Genomic DNA, 24,838 nt, shown 5'->3' on the forward strand with positions numbered 1-24,838 from the left:
GCGAATTCTCTCTCAGCTTTATCAAAAATGCTATTTCTAATTCAGGCTGTCAGATGCTGGGACAAAAACCCAGAGTGAGGAATACAGACACCAGGATACAGGGAGCTTAGAAAACTGCCTTTATTCTATTAGTTCTTGGAAAAATGAAAATACAGAAAGAGTTTAGTTGGCTGCAGAACAGCAAGAAGTTCACAGGTTAGGAGTCTGATCACTACATGGTAACCAAACTTACACAAAAAGTTTCTTTTTTTTTTTTAAGTTTTGAAACTGGGTCCAGCAATGAATTTAAGGCAACTGAACAGTTCAGAAGCTTTTAGTGTGAGCAGGCTGTCTTTTCTCATCCCTACAGCACGTTATGGAAAATACTCCTCCTGGGTGTGCAGACCACTCGTATCATTCAAATGGGTCAGACTCTTACAAATGAACAGGGGAAGAGGATCAGCTGCTTTCCACCGGACTTTATTTTCAAATACAGTTTCTTAAAAAACCCAGAACACCTTAACGCAGAGGTTACAAGTAACAGTATTAGGAAATCCAATTATACAAAAAATACTACATCTAAGCTGGGGTAAATAGATTTATTTTTGGTAACATACATTTAAACTGGCACTAATTACACAGTAACTAAAAGGTAACTAACATGAAACCACAGAACCCTCACTTTTCCTTAGCTGAATGGGACTTGGTCATTTCAGGGTGATCACATTTTCAAATTAATGTTTTACACCAAGCCATGAAAATCAGATCTTCCTAAATGTGATAGCACTGAAGCTACTCTTGATTCCATACAGCCATGTAACGGTTGTACTCAATTAGAATAGGACGTTAGTTATAAAGTAGTTACAGACCAATCCTCTGTGCTGACAGCTTTTTCTCTTTATAGAGACAAGAAAGAAGATAGAGAATTGTCTTCAATTAGCGCCTGGCATATCCTGTGAGTGCAGAAAAGGTTTGTTAGAGGAATGTTGAGGTTAACCTTGGGTGCACAGATGAATTTGATGCAGATTGTTATAAAAATCATGGTTGGCTTCTAAATACTGGTAGCAAGATGACTCGATTTTTAAATCTCTTAAGTAAATTATAGATAATGAAAAAGGCCAGTAATCATACACTAAGATTAATAAACAGCACTTCAAAATTACTCAAGTGCAGGGTGCTGCTTTGGCCATCTTCCTCTGGCCACGCTTTATAAGAGAAGGCACCCGGACTTTTTCTTGCCACGCCGGGCTTGCAAAGCAGCTCTAGTGGCCATTTCAAACACCTCCCTGACACCGTCTTTGGTCTTTGCCGAACACTCCATGTACCCGAATGCACCAATGCGGTTTGCCATGTCCCGGCCCTCCTCGGGTTTCACAGGCTCCTGCAACAGCACAAAAGCAGCAGGTGAGGACAGCCCAAAGCCACACTGCTCCTCCCCTTCCCACTCAGCTTCCCAACAAATGCAAAGAATTTCTGGATTAAGCACACATAATGAACTGGTGAGTTAAAAATCCAATGCCAGAGGACACGATCAATTTTCTGATATCTCTGAGCTTGAAAGCTGCAAGCCTTATTAAAACGAGCAAGTGACTGCCTATTTCTGATGAAGCATTTATACAATTCTTTGCCACCACTGTAAAAAAGCCTATGAACAAATCCCCAAATCAATGCCTCAGTCTTTGTACACAGGTGTTGATCAGACAGCCCACAGAGACCAGCAGCCAGCTGTGGGTGCCTGTCTGATGCTCTGCTTCAACCACCACACACTTCTGTGTAATACACCATTTATTGTAAGGCTCTGGAAGGAACCTGCCTGCTTCATTTTGGCCAGCTCTCGTCTTGTGTGCTCGTCATTCCTCAGGTCCTTCTTGTTTCCTACCAAGATGATAGGCACGTTGGGGCAGAAATGCTTCACCTCCGGGGTCCACTTCTCTGGGATGTTTTCTGAAGGAAATAAATTGAGGCATGACTGTAAAAAAAATCCCACTTCTGGGGAGAGTTTTATTTTAAAGCTTTTACACGCTGCCTGAGTTGTTGTAACTTGATAATCCACACTGATGCCCTTTTTTCTGCTCTTCATAAGGAAGCAAATAGAGCTGTTCTGGTGTTACCAAAAAAGACAAGCCTGTGTGTGGTAATTTGAAGGCTGAAGGACATGTAACATTTTGGCTTCTCTCAGCAGCTACCTGACAAGGGTTAGCACAAGAGACTTTAAAGAACAGCATGCAGACTTTTGGACTGGAAAGTTATGGAATATTTTGCTTCAAGAGAAACATTTTATTTATCTCCAGAAGCTAGAGGTGGGCACAATAATGAAGCCTAAGTTTTAACCTCACTTCTTTTCCTAAAGCAACACAAAACAACCCCTGTCAGCTCTCCCCTTACTGCAGCAGAGCTGTTCAACACACTAATTACACATACACAGAAACAAAGGCTTAGGGTAAGTAATTTTCAATCTACCATTTCTCCCTACATGCAGCAAATGAATTTGTTCTCATATACAAGCAACCTCCTCCTCACATCGCTACGTGACTTTAGCTTTTTAGTGAAAGGAGGACTTGGGGGCTTTTGAAAGCAAAACCTTGACAAGTTCTGTATAGCAGGAAGTGCTGAACAGCCTAAAACATCTGGCTGTGCTTTCATAAGCTCTTAGACATTTGAGATTCACCAGTGGATATACCTGCAGGCTGCATAATCACTTTTTATCTTCATGAAATTCCATTCAGCTTTTGAAGAGACATTCACTATTATGTAATATGGCATATTTTCTTGCTTGAAGGAACAACTTAAACAAGGGTTTTGAAGCCAGTTTTTGCACTACAGCCAAAATACCAATTCTGCAGCTGCACCTGGAGTGCTCAGGTGTGCTGGCCTCTAGATGCTGCACACCTGAAAAGCTGCCTGGCAGTTCACTGCTCCCAGGGACCCTGGCACCCAGATACTGCTGAACAGGAAGGGAGGAGAGGGAAGAGAATTGTTACAATCTGGGCAAACACAGAGTTCTGCTGCAGCTCTCAGTGTTGCTGCAGAACTCCCTAATGTCTGAAAACTACAAACTCAAAGCAGCAGCAATTCTGAAACTAGGAAAGCTCCCCAAGGGAAAATGCATTCTACAGAGCAATTTCCAAGGGGAATATATTGATATAGAGAAGTGGTTCTGATTCAGCTAGAGATCTACTCACCTAAACTATCAGGACTATCAATTGAAAAACACATAAGTATAACATCAGTATCTGGATAAGAAAGCGGTCTAAGTCGATCGTAGTCTTCCTGTCCTGCTGTATCCCACAAAGCCAACTCAACCTGCAAAGTTAACATAAGGGGTTAGTCAGATCACCAGGAAAGTTCTGATTCAGAAGCCAGGAACACAACAGGAGTGAATAAAATATTTCAGTCAATACCACTCAAAAGGAGGAGACTGCAAGTTCTCCTTTGCCAGGAGAACTATTAGGAATTTTACATTCTGTAACTCCAAAAATCAACTTCTTGCTGCTTATGAGTATTTTCTTTATACCTATGACCACTAAAAGGACATAAAAGCTACCAGCAGGAAAGCAAGACAAAAGAATTGAAAGGAATCAGCTTCAAAGGGCTGGGAGCTCTCTGACAACCATCCCAGAAATACCAGTTTTCAGTGAAAGTGGACTAAGTATATGCTTTTTAGGATTAAGCACATTTTCAATGGGTTTACAGATGGAACATTTAGTGACTAAGAAATGTCAAGATCATACTTATTTGTGCACAAATTTAACAAAACTGATTTGTGTGTAAAGCTTCTTGTTACTAAGAAGTAAAGTACTTAATGTTCTCAATTTTTCTACTTTTGCTGGAGCTAGGTGAGAAAACCCCAACAGGATTGTTTAAAACTGTAGAAGGACCAGCTGACATTTAAAGCAAAGAATTTTAAAAACTATAATCAAGCTCTTTAGGTACATATACTCTTGCTTAAGATTCTCTGATGAGTCTGCCTTCACAATGGACTGGGTGCCTTCTTTAAACCCTTGCATTCAAAAATTCCAGGAAAAAAGTCCACAGCAGCTCAGACAAAGACAGATGGGCAAACCGGGACCCAAGTGTGAGCCTGCATGTCTGTTTGAACTGTGAAGAGACAAAGCCTGGAGTGCACACAAATACAAAAATAATCTTCTGTATTTCAGTCAGAAATACTCCTCCTCTCAGAGTCACCTCTGCAGCTGCAAATGTGAATTCTGGGGCAAATGTTGATATTTTTAAAGCGATGTCTATGATGCTGGAAGCAGCTCCTAAAACACCACATCTCCTACCATCAGCTCTTTGTCTTCATATGATTTCTGGACATTTCTGGGAATGCTTTTCTAGGAAGACAGAGGTAAGTGGCTGTCAAACAGAAGAGGTTTAAGCTCTCCTACAAACTTTTGTCATCAAATTTTCTGAAGACCAAGAGCTTAGGTAAAATATATCCTCTAGTTACAAAAATAAAATTAGCTGATACTGCTCAAGCTGCTGATGCTATTTTCCTTTAGCTACTGGCTGCATCTAGCTGATAGGGCATGACTCCCTGTTCTCTCATTCAGAGATGCAGAGATTCAGGCAGAAAGGAATGAGGAAGTTAGACTTGGTGATGAGACAGAGAAATGGATATCATACATATTTCAAACAATAGTCCTTAGATTGAATACAATATAATATTCCTAAAATACAATATAAAAACTGTAGAACCTGTCACTTGGGGAAAAAACATGTCCTAATATTAGTCTAAAAGTAAATTTTCTTTTACTGATTCACATTATGGGAGAGGAAAGCTCTTTTTAGACTCAAGCAGCAAGAGCTATCATGACTAAATCCATAAATAACCCATCCCTGCAACACCAGGAAATTAAATTTAACATAAAGTCCAAAACTAGCTCAAAAACTTCTTTTTCTCCAGTCAGGACTGACAGTCACTGCATCTGAACTGGAATGGACTGAAAAATGTCCTGGCTGTAGCTGAGGCCAGAGCCAAGGCAATGTCCCACAGGGACAAAACAGGGCAGCTCAGCACCAGCAGCACCAAGAGCTGGCACCTGCCTGAGCTGCAGTCCCATGGCAGAGTCAGCTCTGTGTGCTCACAGCACCCAGACAGACACAGCCTGTGCCTGCCTGACAGGGTTTGGCAACAGCTGAGCTTTCAAGGTGCAAAGCTCCTGCTTTGTGTGCTTCTGGAGCAGCCTGGAAAGTGACAATTTTGCACATCACCCAGCACCCTGCTGGCAGAAGTGCAGAAGGCATCTACCCAAGGATCAGCACCTACAGCTGCCCCTGGAGCAGGTGTGTGACATGTCTGCCTAACAAAAGGACTCAAGAGGTTCCCCTGATTAAAATCTGATTTTCAAAATATTTAAAACTAAAATGAAATGTTTTAATAATTAGTTTACTGAAGTACAAGCTGAAGATGAAGCTCAGTGAGCTGCGGCTACACTTGGGTGCTAAGAATTGTGGTCCTTCAGACAAGCAGGACAGGTGATGCTGATGTACACTACAAAAATCAACCCCCTCATCAACCTGTCTGTCATCTGTTCTCAGAAGGATGCTGCATGTTGCCAGGAGTAGGTATTAAAAAAATCCTCTCAAGGAATTAGTCTTTATAATTACAATACCAGGTCCTTATTAAAGCAGGGACTGTTCCAAAGGCCAGGAGCCACAATGCCCTCAGCATCTTTGCATTGCTCCATCCCCTCCCACCTGCTGCAGCATTCTCCTCACACTGATTGCATGGCTTTCAGAACCTCAGCTTGTGTACAGCTAGAAGCACCTTGTTAGACAGACACTGGGTATGAGCACGTTCTAGCAAGGCCAGTATTTTTTTTTCCACAGGAACATCCTTAATATGTGGTTAGTGCTTATACTGTAAATATATTTTTAAAACTGAAGTAAGTGTGGAGATGTCCATGCTATTCTGAACAAACACCAGTTCATTCTGCCTCTTAGGGAAGGGTTCACATACCTGCTTTCCATCCACTTCAATATCTGCTACGTAATTTTCAAAGACAGTGGGAACATACACTTCAGGGAACTGGTCTTTGCTAAATACAATCAGCAGACAGGTCTTTCCACAGGCACCATCCCCCACTATAACCAGCTTTTTTCGAATGGCTGCCATAGCTGAAAAACAAAACAATGACTTGTTAATTCAACTGATACAGCTTTTAACAGAGATGTTAATAAATAATAATTAATAAACACCAAGTCTTCAATTAATAAGACCTTTTAAATTGGTTACACATGACTGTTAGAGAGACAGACATATCTGGACTTGGGTAAGTTCAGATTCCCATTCTTTTAAGAAAAAACATTCCCCAGCACTTATAAACACACCAGTGAGCCCACTAGGTGCAAGAATAAGAGAAAGGAGAAGAGATGGGCCTGGTTTAGCATTTATTGATCTGTCCTAAAGGCTGAGATGGCAGCACCCAGAGACAATGAGTGTGTGAGCAGCACTGTCCCAGGGTACCCTCTCAGAAGTGGATTCCAGGCAATCATATACAGGATGCTTCAACTGAAGGGCAGTAACATTTTCTTATCACACTGAGTTGTCTTAACCACAAAGTGCCAGTCAGCTGCACTGAGGAGCACCTGCTGCCACCTCAGAGCATCAACAGAAGGATCTCAACCAGTTCCTCAGATTACAACCACCACTCTGCAAAGGATTTTGGCAGGACACATCTCACTCCTCAACCCCATTTCCTGGGCATTAACCTGCTCCCAGGTTAACAGAGCCTGCTGTCAGCTGGCAGTGAAAGAAGTGGAGACCCCTGAGATACTCCATGCAGATCTCTGCTGTGCAATGAAATGATCAATGATTAATTGATTGGTCTGTATCAGGACCATGCAAATCCATGTCCTGCTCATGAGCAAACCTGGCCTCAAAAAGACAGCACAAAAGCTTGGAAAGCTCTAAGGCAAGCCTGGAGTCAGGGTGGGGCCGAAGGAGATGGTTGTTTTGGATCTGGCAGCAAACAAAAGCAGCACTATGTATGTGCCTGCTCTCTCTTTCCTGCAGGTGTTAGCCAGGGATTCAGGAGTGACCTGCCTGCAGCAGAGTGCACTGAGGACAGAGCCAGGAGGACTTTCCTCTCCAGAACACAAAGGCACTCCAGGGGATGCCGCTTAGTCATCCCATGAAGCTTCCTGGAAATGGAGCAAACAGCAACCCCACCACAATACCTATGGCTGCATGACCAAAACAGCACAGAGGGAGCACCCTGTGAGGTCACTTTTGCCATGACAAACCCAAAACAAAGATCTATGAGGATGATCATGGCTGCTGGCAAGGGGAAAAGGCCTCAAAGAAGCACAGGAGAGTTTTAAAGGACATAGTAAAAACATTTTACCCTTTTCACCTCTTCTTTTGCCTCATGAAATGAAGTAAAAAGGTAAAACTACCATCTAAAAGCAAACTTTGGTACTGTTAGGTGGTGAAGAAGCATTCGATATTACTGAGAGATTCTGTACTTCTGCTCCAGGTACAGAGAATGTTCCAGGTACTATTTCAACCCACCAAGCAGCAGGGGTCAAGGACAGCCCTGTCAGACACCACTGCTCAAGTGATCTAAATCCATGTCTAAAGTGAGTTTCTTTCACCTTGCAAACATATATGTACACAAGTTAAAGTTATTTACCTTAGGGACTTGGGGCAATTTTTACATTTGTGGAAGGTTTTAAATGATCCAAGCCTTATAAAAGTTTTCCTTCCATTGTTTGAGATGATTTTGAATCCTTTCTAGCAATGGTAGTATTTGAATTTTACAGAACTGGAAATTATCTGTTGTCTGTACCAACTCAAGATCAACTACTTGTAACTTCTATTTAATGTCAGTTTTGGCTAATCTGCCCTTCAAGTCCTACAAAACCTCTGAAGTAATCTACTCATGTGCTCCACAACATTTACAAAGAGAAAATTTCCCTCAGTGTGTACCCCTGCCCTTCTTTGATGTAATATAAGCCCATTACTGTTTATACTGGTTTTTGTGGCCATAAGGAAATTGATTATTCCCTTTCCCCAGTGCAGCTGAGAATACATGCCTTCATTTAGTCTTCTCTTCAGGCAAAACAATGCCTGAAGAGAAGACTAAATGAAGTTTAGTCAAATGCCAGTTTATTCAAGCCTCCTCTGTAAATCATATTTCCTAGACTTTCCCATTGCTCCCTTGTGGGCAGAGTCCAACTGGCACAAATGTACCCAAGTGTGGAGCCCAAAAGCTGAATCCAGTATTTCTCCTAGGGCTCTGTGAAGAGTGCCCAGAGCTGAAGGAATAATTTCATTGATCTTCTGGGATACCCTGCTTAAACACCAATCTGGAATTATGTGTCTTTCTCTTTCTTCTTCCCCTCCCCTGAAGACAACACTGTTGATACAGTCAGCTTTTAATTCCTGATAGCTCCCAGACTTTTTTCATTCAGATGTCTCTATAGTGAATAGTTCTCTCTTCACACAGCTGAGTATCCACTGCCACACTTTTATTTATCCTTACAGTGACTGTTTATTCTGCCTTCAGGTTCTAGCTCTGTCCTCCAGTTTAACCACGGTCTGTTGGATGCAAGTTTAATAGCAGTGATCCCCAGATAATTATTCAGGCCATTGATGAAAACACCCTGGAGACACAGTGGGTGGCTGACAAAACCTGTCCTTCCCTGCCACCCTCCCTCCCTCTCCCTTCTGGGCTGGTGGCTGGGCCTGGCCTGGAATGCCTTGAGTTCCCTGCAGGATCACCCAGGGTAGGTGACCTTTTGGCATCACCTACAGATAACTATTTTTCAATGGAGTATCACATCAACTCCATCTTCTTCTAAACACTTTCACTCACATTATTTTAAAAGTATTCCTTGCCAGTTAAATTTTATGTTTTGGCCTTCTACATACCTATACCTAAGGTCTACAAGGAAACTACAATTGTGTAAAAAAACTCCCACAAACCCATTATTTAATGTAGATATTTCTAAAAATCCTTCCCTAAAAAAGCTTGGAAAATTTATGGATATATATTTATCAAAATTATTTCAGGAGCTTTAATTTATCTCCTTTGTTTTTCCTGAGAAAATCCTATCATGAAACTCTCTGCCTGAATGCTTCCTGAGATGCGCTGATATCATTTGGACCCAAGATGCCCTTCAGCAGTGTGAGCTCAACCACTTCCTTCCCACTGCTCAGCACGTGCCCCATGAGGCTCTCCAGCTCACAGTTCTGTGCAGGACCATCACCAGGACAGACCAAACCTGCCCTCAGTCCCCTCCATCTGGTACATTCAAAATCCAGGCAATTAAAATTCCCTCAGCATCAGCTTCTAGAAGATCCTTCTGGACCATCTCATAAAGCCTCAACCACGTTATCATTTTTTGGTGACCTATGGCATCCTTGTATTTTTTACTTTAGTTTCACCTTCCACAGCATTACCACAAAACAATTCCTTCTAGAACAAGTGTGTTGTATAAAATTCAATTCAGGAGGCAAAGATCACCACTTAAAATCTCCAATTTTCAGAAGCAGCCCAGATTATAAATGTTGGGTAGATATGAACACCTCAGGATGTCAGCTCTGATCACCTCCACCCATCTCGGAAGGAAGTCACCAAACATCACAACCACTTCTTTCTATTTATCATTATCAATGAACCATAGAAGGTTTGGGCTGGAAGGAACCTCCAAGATCATATAATTCCAACCCCTGCCACAGGCAGGGACAGCTTTCACTAGACCAGGCTGCTCAAAGCCTCATCCAACACTTTCTAATTTAGGAATTCCTTGAATTTCCTAATTTAGAGGATTCAGTGTACAGATCAGCATATTTCAGCTAGTTATTTTTAGCTAAAATAAATACACTCCTTTCCAGTGGACAGCTGTAGGGGGTTGTCAGGTCTGGCAAAGATTCAGAAAAACAACATCTTGGTAGCACAATAGAGAAAAAAATGGATTGTTGGAATGGAGCTGCATCTTAGTGGTGCATGTTGCAAGGACAACACTAACAGCATTCACAGCAGCTGGGTCTTTCTGCTGCACTCTGACATGCTCTGGGTTTCTTCATCAAGTATTCTGAAACATGAAAATACATCAAATTTCTACCAGCAGTATGTGAGAATCAAAGCACTTTGTTGGCCTAAAGAGCTTCATTTAAGATGCACATTACACACAATTTACTATTTGCTGCAGCACAGCTTTTCACCAGTGCTAAAAAACCTCCATGAGCTACCTGAGAGGCTGTAACAAACAGCTACTACTGCCTCCTGTAACTGAATGAAAGTACATTCATCCTTTTACACAGAGCAGGGAGAGTCCAATAAACCCAGAAAGCTGCTGGAACTGCATCACTGATGATGCACACAGAACATTGAGCAAGAAATAATTTATCCCAATTAGTGTAGCAGAATGGCTGCAGTGATATTCTAGGAGAATCTGTGCTGTCTTCTGCAGCAAGGCAAGAGATCTGCAATTTTTCCTACTCTTAAATAAACCACTCTTCCCTCTTCCTTTGCATTTACGGAGTCTCAAAACCAGCTAGGCTGCTAGATTTGAAGTGGAAACTCACACAACATGACTCAAGTGACTCATCTGAATGGAAGAGATTCAATTATGACATTTCCCCAGCCTCAGCCAGTGTCTTTCACAGGTATTACAGGAGCTTTAGACATCATTTGCTCAATCCCACTAACATCACAGGAGGTTACAACACAAGGAGCTCCTGTTTGCAGAGTTGCCACACTAATATCCCTGTTACAGGAGGCTGCTGTTTCTAAGTGCAGTGAGGCTCCAAGACTCCTGCAGCATAAAGCTCTGCTTGTTAAGGGAATCCACCAAATACTCCAGAAGAATTAGAAATGGGGAAAATATTTTTTTCATGTTTTAAACATACTCCCCCCAAGTATTACTCTTTACTGCCTCTTCAGCATGCTATTTGTTTTTCCAAGGAACAACTTTTCTAGTGCCACCTCTCTGGCAGGTCCCAGGGCCACACAGCATGAGTGAGGATTGTGGACACTGTTGACATTCTGAAGTTGGATAGGCTGACAGCAAACATGCCAGGTTTGTCTGTCTCACTCTGGATCTCATCCCGGAGAAAGTAACTGATGGAAGAAACAGCCCTTTACCATCACATAGGTATCACAAGTATATTTAATTTCAATTACCAATTAACTACTAGTAACTTTATGTTGCCTGCTATGCTATACAGGCAGACCCTTGGCATAATACAGAATTCTGTAAAAACATAATTCTGGATTATTGCACGTCAGCAAGAACTCAGCAGATGCAGTTCAGAAGCAGTTCACCATGCAGTAAGGATGCTGCAGGGGATGGGGGGAGAACATCCTTTAAATTCTTTCACATTTAATCTTGCTGAAGTTCTTAAAACCAACATGTTGGAAGGCAAAGGTTTTGAAATCTGAGAAAGATTGCCTTGCTGCTGACTCCTCTACACAGTACTGAAGCAGTTTGCTGCTGAGTGAATCACAGCCTGGCACCCTTCTCACTTGCTGTGTTTCCCTTCATTCAGTCAGCCCTGCCCTGGGCAGCAGGAGGAACAAGAGCTGGGCTGAGGGACCAGAAGAAGAAACCCTGCTCAAGTGTCTCCCACCCTGACCTGCAAGGCCCTGCCCTCTACCTACCACAGGGGAGAACTGTCTGTCCCAGCCCTCAGCTGCTTCTGCCTCAGTACCCACACTCACTCCTAAAATATCCTCGCTTTTGTTCAAGTCTGAGGTGGAGGAACGAAGAGTTTTCCTCAAAGACTCCAGGGATCAAGAGGGGGTGAGCAGGCTTTTCTCAGTTTTCTTCTGGCCATTTAGCAAGGTTGGGCATTAACACTGAGAACTAGCAAAGCAGTGTGGAGCCCAAAGGAGATCGGCCCCAAAGCAACCAGGCCTGATTTTAGAGCAGCTGTGTACAGTGAAGAAAGAGACTGAACACAGAGCATCTGAGTGGCTGAAGTGGCCCAAAGACTATGACCAGGGAAGGGGTCAGGCAAACAGGCCAGGAGGAAACAGCAGAAGGATGTAACCACTCCTCTAGAGCAGAATCCAGGATTCCCACATTTCCAACAGCAGGCAAGAGTCTCAATCTCCTCCTCCACTAAAGTCCCAATGGAGAATGCCAGCAACTATACATTCTATAATCCTTTTTTGCTGCTCACTTCTCATTAGTGAAAGCACATATAAACAAATACCAGAAATACTGCAGCTTGCTGCTGAAATACTAATCCTGCTACCTTAAATCAGCTTCCTTCAGCCTATGTAAGCCTACATGTGCTATCTTGCCACTTTTCCCCACATAACCAACACAGGTTGACCCTGCTCTTCCATAGCAATAGTTGTGAAGTAAAAGAAGCTGTGACCCAAATTCACCTCTTAGAGAAGCTGCAAACTGGGAAATCAACAGCCTTGGGACTGAAATAAAAGTAAGAAAAAAAATTATGGAAAAACGTGACTCAATCACATAAAGGAGTCAGATACAATCCATGTTTCTGTTCCAGGGTTCCTAAAAGATCTTGGAAGATGTACATACCCAAAACATGCAGCAAGTGACCACTTATTTATTGTCTGAACTGATCTGTACAGCCAGACACACTGAGCTCAGAGTGATCTGCTCTTCTGACACCATGAACAACCTGAAATCAAGCATTACTGGGATGGAACCTCAGTTCAATTCCAAGCCATCAGAATCAAAGCCCTAAAAACGTGAATAAGGTCAATACATTTCATTGTAATGGTTGAGATTTTCTTAATTCTCTGCAAGTTTGCCTGTGGACACCTCCACTCATAAACCAAAAAGCCACATTATTTAAAGTGTTGCTAACAAGACCTTTGAGAAATAGCTATAATTATATTCCTTACTGCAGCCAGTACATAAAGCAGTTTGACAGTACTGCAAAATAGACCTATTTCTAACTACAGCACTATGTGGGAGCAGTTGGTGAGAAAAAGAGATCTGCTGGGGCTTTTGGGGAGGGTTACATATGAAATCTACACTTGAAAAAAGTTCCAAAGGTGGCAAAGCATAGGGCAGGCTACTGATATTGCACATGAAATTTAACCCACAGAGAAATAGAATTTTTCTGTTGTAAGACTGAAGTACAATTGAAAAACTGACGCAGAAGGTCAGCATAGTATCCAACAGGATTAAACACTAAACACAAGTCCTTGGGGAAGGTCTCTGGACAAGGCAAGCTGAGTGTTCAGCTTTCTGATAACAGTTCATTCAGCCTACATCAACCAGGCTCAAATCTGGCATGTTTTACTAGCTTGGAAAAAAAGTCTTGCAAATAGAGCTGTACATTTCCAGAGGCAGCTTTAAATCCAGAGCAGCATAGCTGTGCTCAGCCCCAGCTAATAAACCTCCCCAGGTCTCAGCTAACTCCACAAATAACCAGCTCAAGCCTCTTTGTACTACATCACCAGAACTGGGAACAGGGTCAGCTTAACTGCATTAGGTCTTAGCAACACTGGTTGCCAGCCCCAGTGAACCCTTAATGACTGATTAATTTTATACAGTCATTAAGAGTTATCCAAAAGTACACAATAGGTGTTTTACAGGCATGGGCATACAGTGAATCTTCGTTAAGGACACAGAGTGTTGTTCATGCTGCCTCTGCAATGGCTGTGATGGGGCAGGAGGTTCCTCATGCAGTATAAAGCTGCCAGTGCAATGTTTTGGAGGAAACCTGAATCAGCTGTCGGCACTAGATCCGTGCTGAGTGTCATGCGGACACAGCACGTCTAATCTGAGATATCATGTGAAGACTCAAAGTAGGATTCATCCTATCAAATTACAGCCTTTGCCCTTGCCTTCCTCTTCAGGAAAAATCCTGTGTGACAACACACAACTCATCCTCCTCTCAGAGAAGAAAATTGTTTTGGATTCTAATAAATTTGCTTGAAAACATTTTGCTTTGCTCTCCTTCCCTGTACAGAGCACCTGCCCGTGCTTTACAGGAACGAGCCTCAGCACTGCCAAGTGCTCCCAGGAACACACAAACTATCTTCTGTGAAAACACCCAAATCATGACCTGGGCAACCCTCTACACCCAGCACTGTGTCCCACAAGCAGCTCCAATGTGGACACTGACCACTGGACCAACTTGTTTCTGCACCTAAACTTACACCTAGAGACTCACAGACCATCTGTTACTGCAGGTCTACACACATGGAAATGGGGACATGGACTTAGGAGCTGGGGCTCTCCACCTCAGTGCCTGGCATTTCAGATAAACTCAGGACTGGATTCTTGCACTAAAGAAGAGGAAAAATGAACAAGAAGCTTCTCCCTGCATGTTCTCCAGCCTTCAGCTCAGGAGCTTCTTGGGTCAGACGTGGTTCCCATGAATCTGGTAACCTCAAACAGATTTCTCCTCCATGAGCTTGTCCAGACTCCCTTTGAACCCATGTAAACTTCCAGCACACAAAACATCCTGTGGAGGGAGTTCCCACAATTTAATGACACATTGTCTAAAGCCACTTCCTTCAAATTCAAGATTGTCCCTATTAGTTTCTTTACTGCCTCCTAATTCCGAAATGGAAAGGGAGTGAACAATTTGCCTCCGCTCACCCTCTTCCTGCTGCTCACATAACAGCCTTTCCAGACTGGAGCACCCTAACACACAGAACACAGAGCTGGTTGGTTTTTTTTTTTAATTACCTTTACACCTTTGACAGGAGTGCCTGTCTATTCCTGGCATAAGGAGTAACAAAGTGGTAGAGGTGTCACCATCCCACATTATCCATCCCAGCTCCAAACGCCCCAGGGCTGCTGCAGCCCAGCTCCAGGAGAGGAGCCTTAAACCCATTCACTCAGTATCAGAGAACACACCCTGAGATGTGTTTCAAGTGCAAACAAGCCTCTGCTTGGTCATTCCCCAGCACATTTCACCCCGTGCATTAATTCAAGTGCAGATCATCTTGACTTTAAAATAGCAGTAACAGAGAATGCCATACACCATGCTCCTCACTCCAGCAGTCAACTACATTTTCTGCATTATGATGAAGTCACTTCCTCACTTCTTCAGCCTCTGCAAATTTCCCATTACTGGCATTTTGCATTTCTTCCTGGTGACCACTCAAAAGCACAGCCCAAGAGTCCAACTCCTTCATGCTCTCACTACACACAGACTCACTTGAGCCTCCACTTGCCTTTCTACTAAATTTAATATGAACCATATTGATTTTATTCTGGATTCTTTTCTCACTGAAAACGACATGTAATTACTGTCAAGTACTAACTGAAGGTTAAGATGAACATTTGTACTTAAGAACCAAACTAAAACAATTAACACCTCTTGTTTCTATTTCCCCCAGTCCAGGCTGAGTGACACTGCCTTAATTCTTTCCTGAACACTTTGTTACTTATTCCATTATTGTACCTGGGATTGATGTCTTAAATCCGATGGGATTACAATCATTAAGATTGTCCTAGCTGTCTTTATTATTACTGCATATTAGCATTCTTTCAAACTCAAACTGCTGCAGTATGTAAAGAGCTTTCTGGAAAAAAAAATTACATTGCCCCCCTCAATTTTCAGGCCAGAGATCTTCAGAGCTAAGATATATATCAAAACAGGTGTCAATTACCAAATCTGGTCAGATTAGGTGTGCAATATCATTCAACGGTTTTCTTTTAAACTTAATGAGATAATCAGAATACCTGATTACACGGAAGTTCTCTGTGTATATATAAATAAGTGCCAAAAGATAGGAAACCAGGCAGAAGGAAATGCTCAGCGCTCTCAGAAAAACACCCGTGGAACCTGCACAGCTCAACGTTCATAAATGACCTGAAAAAGCGAAGAAAAATAGCTATACAACAAAATTTACTGGAGATGTCAATAAAGGGCTAACTGTGATGGATTTCAGAACTTTAACAGGCTCTGTGCCTTGGCAATAAAATTTGAAAGAGAGAAATGTGAAGTGATATGCAATGCAAAAACCAGACTCAACTTTCTATACAAAATGATGGACTGGGAGCTGACCACTGCCACTCAGGGACAGTATTCAAAGGTTATATAGTTAATTCCTTTAAAATAAAATCTCAATACTCCAAAGTGCCACAATTTTAAAGATTCCAGTATTAAGAACTAGGAGAAAAGGAACAAACCAGAAACCATTAAGATGCTGTCGGAATCCATCGCATGACTGCATCTTCTGATGTGTGCAGCTGTGATCCTCCCATGTCAAAAGGCTATAAATGAACTGGAAATGACTCAGAGCAGGGCACACGGATGATTAAACTACACAGCAGTGACCATATGAGGAACAACTACAGCAGGACTGGAAAAAAGACAGTCTGGAAGAGACACAGCCACAGAAGAAAACAACTGGATGCTTCTCTCAGACCCTAAAGAGCAGCGAGCAAAGCTGGGGCCTGAAACAAGGACAAGAGCAAATGGGATGAGCCAGTTTGAAAGCACAGGCAGGCAGGCCTCCCAGCAGGACACATGGCAAGGCCTCACCACATTTCTACTTTTTAGATCCATAATTTCATAGTTATTTGAGCTCCTTTTTCCTCCCAGTTACTTTCTACAATTTTGAGCTTCTGTTTTCTACTTTCTATGTTCAGTTACTACTTTTCTCTTATTTCATCTGTAGGGCTTTCTTGCACTTTTTTTTAAGTGTGAACAAAACAGATGCTTTCATTTCCTTTCCAAGCCAGGTTATTTAATTCACATTCAACACTTGGAAGGAGAAAAACACTGCAAAAGAAGGTTCCTGAAAGACCTTTTTAAAGCATGTTTAAGTCAACTTTTTTTAAAACTAAACCAGCAATATGTGCAAGCAAAACTCTGTCTTAACATTGTCAACATGCATCCTGTTTTGTTAACACCAAACTTAGCAGGGTGCTCCTGATAACTGCCTGCAAAGTTCACCCCTATGCTGTTCACCTCCCTACTGGTACATAATTAGTAAATTAACACCATTTCAGAACCCAGGGAAGAAGACTAATTTGAGCATTTCTCCCTTGTCTTGCTCTACCATGACAAGTCCCTCTCCAAGGCTGAAGGCAAAGTTTGGATTTTGGGGGCAGAAAGAAGGATTCTGTCCTCAGGTTCTGTGGCTGCTGTTGCTGTCCTTGCTCCCCCCATGGAACATTCTTGCTCATTTGCCCCCACTGACTCCATCTTTGCTATCTGCAGGCATGACTTACGAGAGCACTTCTCTTATGCAATACCAAGTCCCAAGATTACTCTGCACAAAATGAGATTAGGGCTTAATATTGAGGTAATTATAGTAGATCTGTGGATTTCCATGCCTGTGTAATCTGCAAAAAGCTTTGCATTTCAGCCAGTTTTTTCTTGCTGTCCTCTCCTCCCAGACATCTCCTGCATGTCAGATGGGATGTGGGGCACCTCATGCTGAGCAAGGCAGGCTTCTGCTTGGGTGTGGTGGCTCTGTCTTCAGGTGCTGGCAGCAAAGCACATATGGACAAGAAAAACTAACACAAACTTCTCCAGACAGCCACTTGTACCCACAACTGACACTCACCTGTGCTCCTTTCTCCTCTTCTCCCACCACAAGACATCTGTTGAGACTGCACTGGTTCAGATCAAACACCCAGCAAGCCCAACACTGCCTGACACTGCAGGTATCTCAGAGTAAAAGAAGGAGCAAATGCACTGATACCACCACAAGTGTATTTTCTCAGTAGACAGCTTGAGGATAATTATTTCTTTTTATTCTTTATGCCCAACAGCCCAACATTTGACAGTGTTTTCTGCTGTCACTCCACCTGTTTGGTTCTGGAGCCGTGTAAATCGCTGTCATTCAAAGCACTCTGTGGTCCCAGTGCAGACTGAGGGAGAGGCACCTCAGTTTTGATCTAGACCAGACTGCTTGGTCATGTCTTTGCCAAGCTGAGGAGTTCAAATCTTTTTAAGCATCCCTTGTATGGAATCCATTTCTTATCTCTGATCGCTATTTCCAGCCTCATCTTTGCTTTTCCAGTTGCAATGTATCTCAAAGCACATCTTTCTCTGTGGCACCCCACTGTAATCAGTGTGTTGAGGATGAAGAGCCATGATGCTATCTCTGTTTTCCTTTTTTTATTCCTTTTCCAAAGCCCTTCATACAAACTCATATGATCACTGTTGAACACTAAACTTCCATTTTCACAGAATTATGGCAAGCTCTTCCTTCTAAGTGGCAATGATTAACTTTCACCCCATCAGTGCATAAACAAATTAAGACTATTCCCCTGCTTTGTATTTATCTGGAACAAATTTCATTTGGCATTTTGCTGCCTGTAATTCAGTGTGAGAAGGACAAGCTGCAATTCTTCCTAATCAGCTTTGGTCTTTTCCTCCCTCCATCCTCAACACCTTTCTCACCAGATCATTTATGCATATGCTGAACAGTAGAGATGTAACACAGATCCCTCTTCTTCTCTTCTCCCAAACTTTCCTTCTTTGTGCTTCTCAAGTAATTACAAACTTCCAACAGCTATGAGCTGCACCATTTCCTTTGCAAAAGCCACACTGGCTTTCTGCTACTCTTAAATCTGGTTAGCTTTTTTTTTATTTTCTACTTTTTAAAAAGGCCCTCAGCTGTGATATCCTGCTGAACTATCTTTAAGAACTGCTACCACATAAATCCTCCTCTATTTCTATGGCTTCAAGGTATTGAGAAGTTACACAGTGTAATTAGTAATTTGGTCATTTCAGGCCTGAGTTTCCTTTGGAACCCTTGGGCAAGCACCATCTGGTCTTGGCATCTTGTAACTGTATTTATTACTTTGCTCTATAAATTACTTTGCTGACAATTCAAGCAGAGACAGATCTTCCAATGAGTCCTGTTCTCCATAATGAGAATATCTGGCACAGGGAACTCTTTGGACTCCTGGACTCCTCCACAGGAAACAGGAATAAGTCATCTTCCTACTCATGGCTTCATCATCAAATATTTCTTTCACTTTTCCATCTATTGGCCCTCCAGAATCCTGAACCTTTCTTGTTTCTGATGAACTTGGAATTTTTTTTTTTTAGTATGATGTTTCTCAGAGTCTCTCTGACAGGTCCTTGTATCCTTGTATTTTTCATTTGACTTGCTAGACTTCACATTCTTATTTACTTTTCTGGTCAACTTCATGACTTAAACTTTCTGAAGGCTGTATTCTTATTTCTAATACTTTCTTTATCCCAAACTGCATGCTCATTCTCATCTGTCAACATTCCACAGTATAATTTAAAATCCTCCCAACAACATTTCCAATTTCAAGCGCAGAAGCCTAGTTCTGCTGTGGTTTACATGGAACCCAGCCTTTCCAAACAGCTCTTGGACTGAGGTTCAAAAAATGAGCCAATTCACTTGGTCAGCACCCAGTCAAGATCCCACTGTGAGACAGCCTTCTCACTTCACACAGTTTCAGCACAGCAAACGGGAGGTGAAGAGTAAAGAATCTCCAGGTGTAAAATATAAGAAAAATGAAATGCTAGCAAAGAATGCAAACAGAGATAACTGGTACTTGGACAGCTGCTAGTTCTTTCAAATCACTGACACATGCAAAGACAATCTTCCTTAAAACTGTGAAGATGAGGAGGAGGAATCCCTTTGTACACATCCACACTAGCAACCTGCTCCAAATGTGACAGTTCAGGCCAGGTGAGACAGAACTATTTATGGTTGCAAAACACTGCTAATTAACTGAGCAGAGAGACTGAATTGAGCTCTGTTTCTGATTAAAAAACAACAATAAAAAAGCAAGCAGAAAACCCACAACTGTCAGAGCCTGAGGAAAGCAAAACCTCATATTTGGTGTACTGTCCAATTTTACTGGGTATACTGTGACTCTCCATCTGTTTGTTTTACAAGGGACCTTGGTCATGAAAGGTGGTCACAGAAAGACAGCAAACCTTCTTCTGATTAGTTTAATTAGCTGACTCACTTAGAAGGACTGGCTGTTAGTTGTGTGGATGGCAAATATCTTAATTAAAAGGTGGTCTATAGATATTTTAATTCAACTTTTATAGTCTCAAATGTCCTTTCCAAATGAAAATATGGTGATAGGAAAAGGACAGAAGAGGGACAGGGCAGTGTCACTCTACCAACTCCAATTAGCCTTTGTTACTTTATTCACTGTTCAGAATGAGTGGTAACAGATCCCACCAAGACCAGAAGGCACCCAGACATCAAACAGGAGTGTAAAAGTAGCAGTAACTTAACCAGTGTACCACAGGCAGTATTTTGGGGTATTTTTGCTTATTTTTGAGATTTACCAAAAAGTAATAAGCAACTACCTCTTTCTATTTAGCTACCCACTATTTATAGCAGGAGAGGAATTATACCAAAAGGCAAGGAGCAGAGGATTTTCATCATGCACTCAGGTGGGTGCAGGTGCTTAGCTGTACCCTGGGAATGGAATGAAGGTCAGCTGTCATTTGGCACATTTATTTTGCATTGCACTGTTCTCTATTACAGAGTTTCACCCTTATTATGTGTTTTACTAGGACAAGCTCATCATGGATTAATTTAAAATTTCAAGGGCACACTTGCTGTACTTTATCAACATGCTCACTTCCTCAAACTCACTCAATTACACTTCTCCTCCACAGTTCAAACTGCATTTAAAGACACTTTGTAAGGCAACAGAGCAGAACAAGAGAGAGATGAGATTTAGTATTAAAGGTAAAAGATGGTGGCTGAGTGGAGACTTGGAAAGAACCTGAAGATGCCACAGCAGCAGGGAATAAAATGTTAGAGAAACTGAGAAGGTACACTTGGCTAATGAAAAGGTAGCCAAGGTCAGAAATATCTAGCACAGAGCAGACCACAGACATGGTGTGAAGAAGAGCCCACAGGGTTCTGGGCAACTTAAATACATTGAGAGAAAAAGATTAAGTGTAAAAAAAACCAGAAAACCCAAGAGCTACTGTCAGAAAAATGAGGAAAGATTATGGTACTCCCAAGACCCCTCCAAAAGGTTTTCATTTGGAATTTGCTTATCTGAAGAGCCATCCCCAGCCCTACATCCTGGTGGCAGTTAAGATCATTTAGGATGTTTTTACTGTCAATTCCTGGCTCAGAGAACTCCCCGCCTCTGGCTGCTGTGGCACTCGGCCAGGGCCTGAGCCTGGTGAGCGAGGAGGGACAACATGGGAGCTGCTCAGCTCACTTCTGCTGGGACTGAATTTATTCTGTTCCTGGTGTGACGGTGCATTCATGCCTTGAAAAATTATTTTGGAAAAATCCATGTATTCTAGTGTTAAATGATACAAAGCACCCAAATTTACGGGTGATTGTACAAATCACTCAAATTTATGTCAAACACATCTATGCTGAATATGCTGTTAAACATTCCAGTGAACTAGTTAAAGTGAAATAAGGCTAAGGTTTTTCTTTTTTTAAACATGCAGCCTTGGTCCAAATCAGTGCCAGAATTTGACTCTGTATATTTGAATGAGAAATGCCAGTGCTGTGTGGCTGTATGGAGACCTGGATAAGACCAGAAGAGTGCAGGGAGAAAGCACACATGTATCAGAAAAGCTTTAAACAGCAAGTAAATATTTTCACAATCAATCTTTTTGGGGAGGGAAAGACTTAATATTTCCATACTGGGAAAAAATCCCCAAATAAAGCCATCAGAGAACTTAATCTTTGAGTCACAAACAATATTTAGGGCACATAAAATTAACTTTTGATATTTCTGAGGTAAAAAGAAGATCAACAGAAGTCTGCTTCTGGGAGAAGTTCACCATTTCAAAGTCACACAGATGGCAGAATTGACACTTAGGCTAAGCTCTGGAGGGAGAGGAAAAGGCAACAACAAACTTAACATTACCTATGGAGGGCTTAGTGTTTAATTTTCTCCAAATACTGTATCACACAGAGAAAGGGTGGGTGGGAACCACTGCTCCTCAAGGGTTCCCTGCAACAAACAGGTGAACTGTACCAGGAGAAAAACAAAAGCTGGATATGAGGCAACAAATAAAAACAAACAAACGCCCGTTCCAGACACCTCTTAAAGGGATATCAAAGCAGATGTGGTATCATTGGACTGGGAACAATACTTCATCCTGAGGATCTGTAAGAACTAACTCTCCAGACCTCTGGGAGAAGTTTTTAGGTTCTATTTTTAAAACCCAAACAGCGGTCTCGAGGTTCCTCTCGCCCTCGAAGGAGTGGCTTTCCTGGCAGAAAAGCTTTGTGCAGATTTCGTTGAACACCGGGCAGTTCTCAGCCAGGCGAGGCTCTCGGGGCTCCGGCCGTGTCAAAGCACCCCCGGCGTTTCCCGGCCTGTGCAGCCGCCCCACCGAAAAACACCGCCCAAACTTTCCAGTTTCGCTCCAAAGGCCGATTCCTCCCCAAGATAAAAGTTCATGGGCGCACACATCCCGGCAGCCCTTCCGCAGGGATCCCGGCCCGGTCCCGCGTGCCGCGGGGGGCCCGGCGCGACCCCCGCCTGCGACCCCCGGGGCGGGCGGGGCGCGGCCCGCCGCTGGTGACGTCACACAACGCCGCCACTCACCGGGGCAGCCCCGGTGCCGCCCGTGTCACCCCGCGGGGCCGGGGCAGCGCGGCCGCCGCCTCCCTCCGCGCCGCCCACGGCCGGGCGGCGGTACCGGGGCCCGGGCGGGGCGCGGGCGGCTCCCGCGGGAGAGCCCCGGGGCCGCGCCCCTCCCTCCCCTCCCCCGCTCCCACGGCCCGGAAAAGGCCCCGTTACCGGCCCCGGGAACCCCGGGAACTCGCGGAGAGACCACCCCAGCCAGCCCTCCCCTTTTATGCGCGGCGGTGGCGGCGAGAGGCCCGGCCGGGCCCGGCCGCCCCCGCCCGCAGGCCGCGGACTCCCGGCGGGGGCGGGCGGGCCCCACCCGGCGACGGCGGCGGGAAGGGGGGAAGGGAGGAGAGAAACCGGCGATCCGCTCCCCCTCGCGCCCCCCGGTCGGCCGAGAGCCCCCCGGTACCTGCGGCCTGCGCTGGTCCGGCTCCCGCCGCCTCCTGCTCCACAGGCCCGAGCGCGAGCGGCGGCGGCGGCGGAAACGGGCGGGGCGGGGCGGGCCCTGCGCGCTCCCGGCCCCCCGCGCGCGCCGCGCTCCCGAGCCGCCCCGCCCGGCCGCGCGCGCCCGACCGTCCCCCGGCCAATCGGCGCGGCCGCGCGCGGGGGCTGCCGGGAAGGGCTGCTATAAAAACGCCGGTGCTATTTACATCGCGCCAGTTGGGGAGCGGTGGGGCTGTGCTGTGTGTGCTCGGTCAGGGGAGCTGCCCGCCTTCTTGCGGCCTCATCGGTGCCTACCGTGATAGGAGCTCTCGATGCTGGGCACGGCCCCTCCGCACCTACTGGGGGAAAGGCGGCTGTGGTGGGGACCTGAATCGCGATGCCCAGTTTGCCTATGGGTGGTTCGTTTCCCCCTTTCTTCCGGCGGAGTCTCACCGCAGGTCCCGTGCGTCGTTCTGGGCCCTCAGCTCAGAAGGATATTGAGGGGCTGGAGCGAGGGCAGAGAAGCTGGGGAGGGGTCCGGAGCACAAGTCCTGTCAGGAGCAGCTGGGGGTGTTTAACCTGGAGAAAAGGAGGCTCAGGGATGACTCTGCACAGCTCCTGGCAGAAAGCTGTGCCAGGTGGGAATTGGCCTCCCCTGCCTGGGACCTCATGATGGGGTGAGAGGATGTAGTCTTAAACTGCTCTGTGCTGGACATAGGAAGAATTCCTTCACAGCAGAGGTGATCAGATATTGGAATAGGCTGCTCTGGGAGGTGTGGGGTCACTGTCCCTGGAGGTGTTCAAGGAAAGGCTGGCTGTGGCACTCTGCCATGGTCTGGCTCACATCCAGGAGTTTGGTCATAGGTTGGATTTGATGACCTCAGGTCTTTTACAACCTAATTGATTCAGTTAAAAGTGGATCGGGGCAATGGTATCAAAGTGCCCTGTTTGTCTCTGAACCTGATTGTTCCCGTGGAGCAGATGAGCCCTGCTCCTAGCAGGCACTGAGCTGTGCTCTTGGCTAGAGAAAGCTGAGGGGCTCACAGGCAGCACAAAGCAGGGCCTGGAAGGGTTGGACTCACTGACAGCATCTCCTGGGCATGTCTGTGGTGAGCTTAGAGCCAAGGATTGCCCTCATCCCAGGGTGCAGAGCCCTGTAGCTGATGCCCTGGAGGAAGGGTACTACTTCATTGTTTCCTTCCTTGCCCACCTGAGAAGGTTCAACATGTGGAACTGGCCTCAGAGGACCCAGGGTGGGGACATCACTGCGAAGGGAATGTGTGCATGGAGAGGGTTGATGACAAAAAGCCTCTGCTGTGTCTCAGGGCTCCCTTGTGAACAGGCACAGCAGCCTTCAGCTGGCAGCTGGGGATGGCCCGTTTAACCTGGGCACTGTAACAAACTGGTGCTCTGCTGCATCTGATGTGTGATCTGCAGTGTTTGTCCCCATTCCCTCATTTGACAACATTTGCATTGCCAGCTAACTTTAGCCTGACCTTTTTATGGGCTACTCTGGTGCCTGTGGAGGAAAGGTGCTGCTTGGCTCCTCTCAGTAAGCAGCTCCCTGGGACTGGCTTGTTCTGTAGAGCATTGCAAGGAAGGTGACTTTTCCTTACCAAGCAGACATTTGATTCAATGGGGTAAATGGTTTTTACAGCTTGGTACCAGTTCTTGGATGACCGACAGTGTGCACACTCTGAGGCCCATGATGGTTTATTCTGTGGCTGACCAGTACACCTCCACCTCTGATGCTGAGACAGAAGTTCATTTTCCTGAAGTCCATAGGGAAATTACCTGTGATTTGGACACTGGGTTGGTGAGGCTTGAACCAGAAATCAGTTATTTCTAGGCCATAGGTTCTTTTCATAATTGTTTTTTATTACTGTTTGATAGAGATCCTTGTGGCCTACTGGTTATTTTTCATGATCCATTGGGAAATTTGGCTTTGTTTACAAAACAC

At 44.3% G+C, this 24,838-nt stretch overlaps 1 protein-coding gene across 3 annotated transcripts; it reads right to left on the bottom strand.

Moving 5' to 3' along the window:
• Positions 1 to 443: 443 nt before the first annotated feature.
• RHOA (ras homolog family member A) lies at positions 444 to 22,958 on the bottom strand. 3 transcript variants are annotated; one of them, XM_054280819.1, is made up of 7 exons: positions 22,865 to 22,879; positions 21,742 to 21,828; positions 15,619 to 15,748; positions 5,942 to 6,099; positions 3,162 to 3,282; positions 1,793 to 1,923; positions 444 to 1,360 (listed from the first exon to the last, which is right to left on the bottom strand). In XM_054280819.1, the coding sequence occupies exons 4-7, from the start codon at positions 6,095 to 6,097 to the stop codon at positions 1,187 to 1,189; spliced, it is 582 nt and encodes a 193-aa protein (XP_054136794.1). In that variant the 5' UTR covers positions 6,098 to 6,099; positions 15,619 to 15,748; positions 21,742 to 21,828; positions 22,865 to 22,879; the 3' UTR covers positions 444 to 1,186. The 3 variants fall into 3 exon arrangements, with proteins under 3 accessions (XP_054136794.1, XP_054136793.1, XP_054136795.1); XM_054280818.1 differs by lacking the exon at positions 21,742 to 21,828 and having other exon boundaries at positions 22,865 to 22,952; XM_054280820.1 differs by lacking the exons at positions 15,619 to 15,748; positions 21,742 to 21,828 and having other exon boundaries at positions 22,865 to 22,958.
• Between the last annotated feature and the right edge of the window lie 1,880 nt (positions 22,959 to 24,838).

The sequence above is a fragment of the Melozone crissalis genome, unplaced genomic scaffold, assembly GCF_028551555.1.
Source record: "Melozone crissalis strain CALT ecotype California unplaced genomic scaffold, PUWL_Pcris_2 ptg000029l_1, whole genome shotgun sequence".
NCBI classification, from domain to species: Eukaryota; Metazoa; Chordata; class Aves; order Passeriformes; family Passerellidae; genus Melozone; species Melozone crissalis.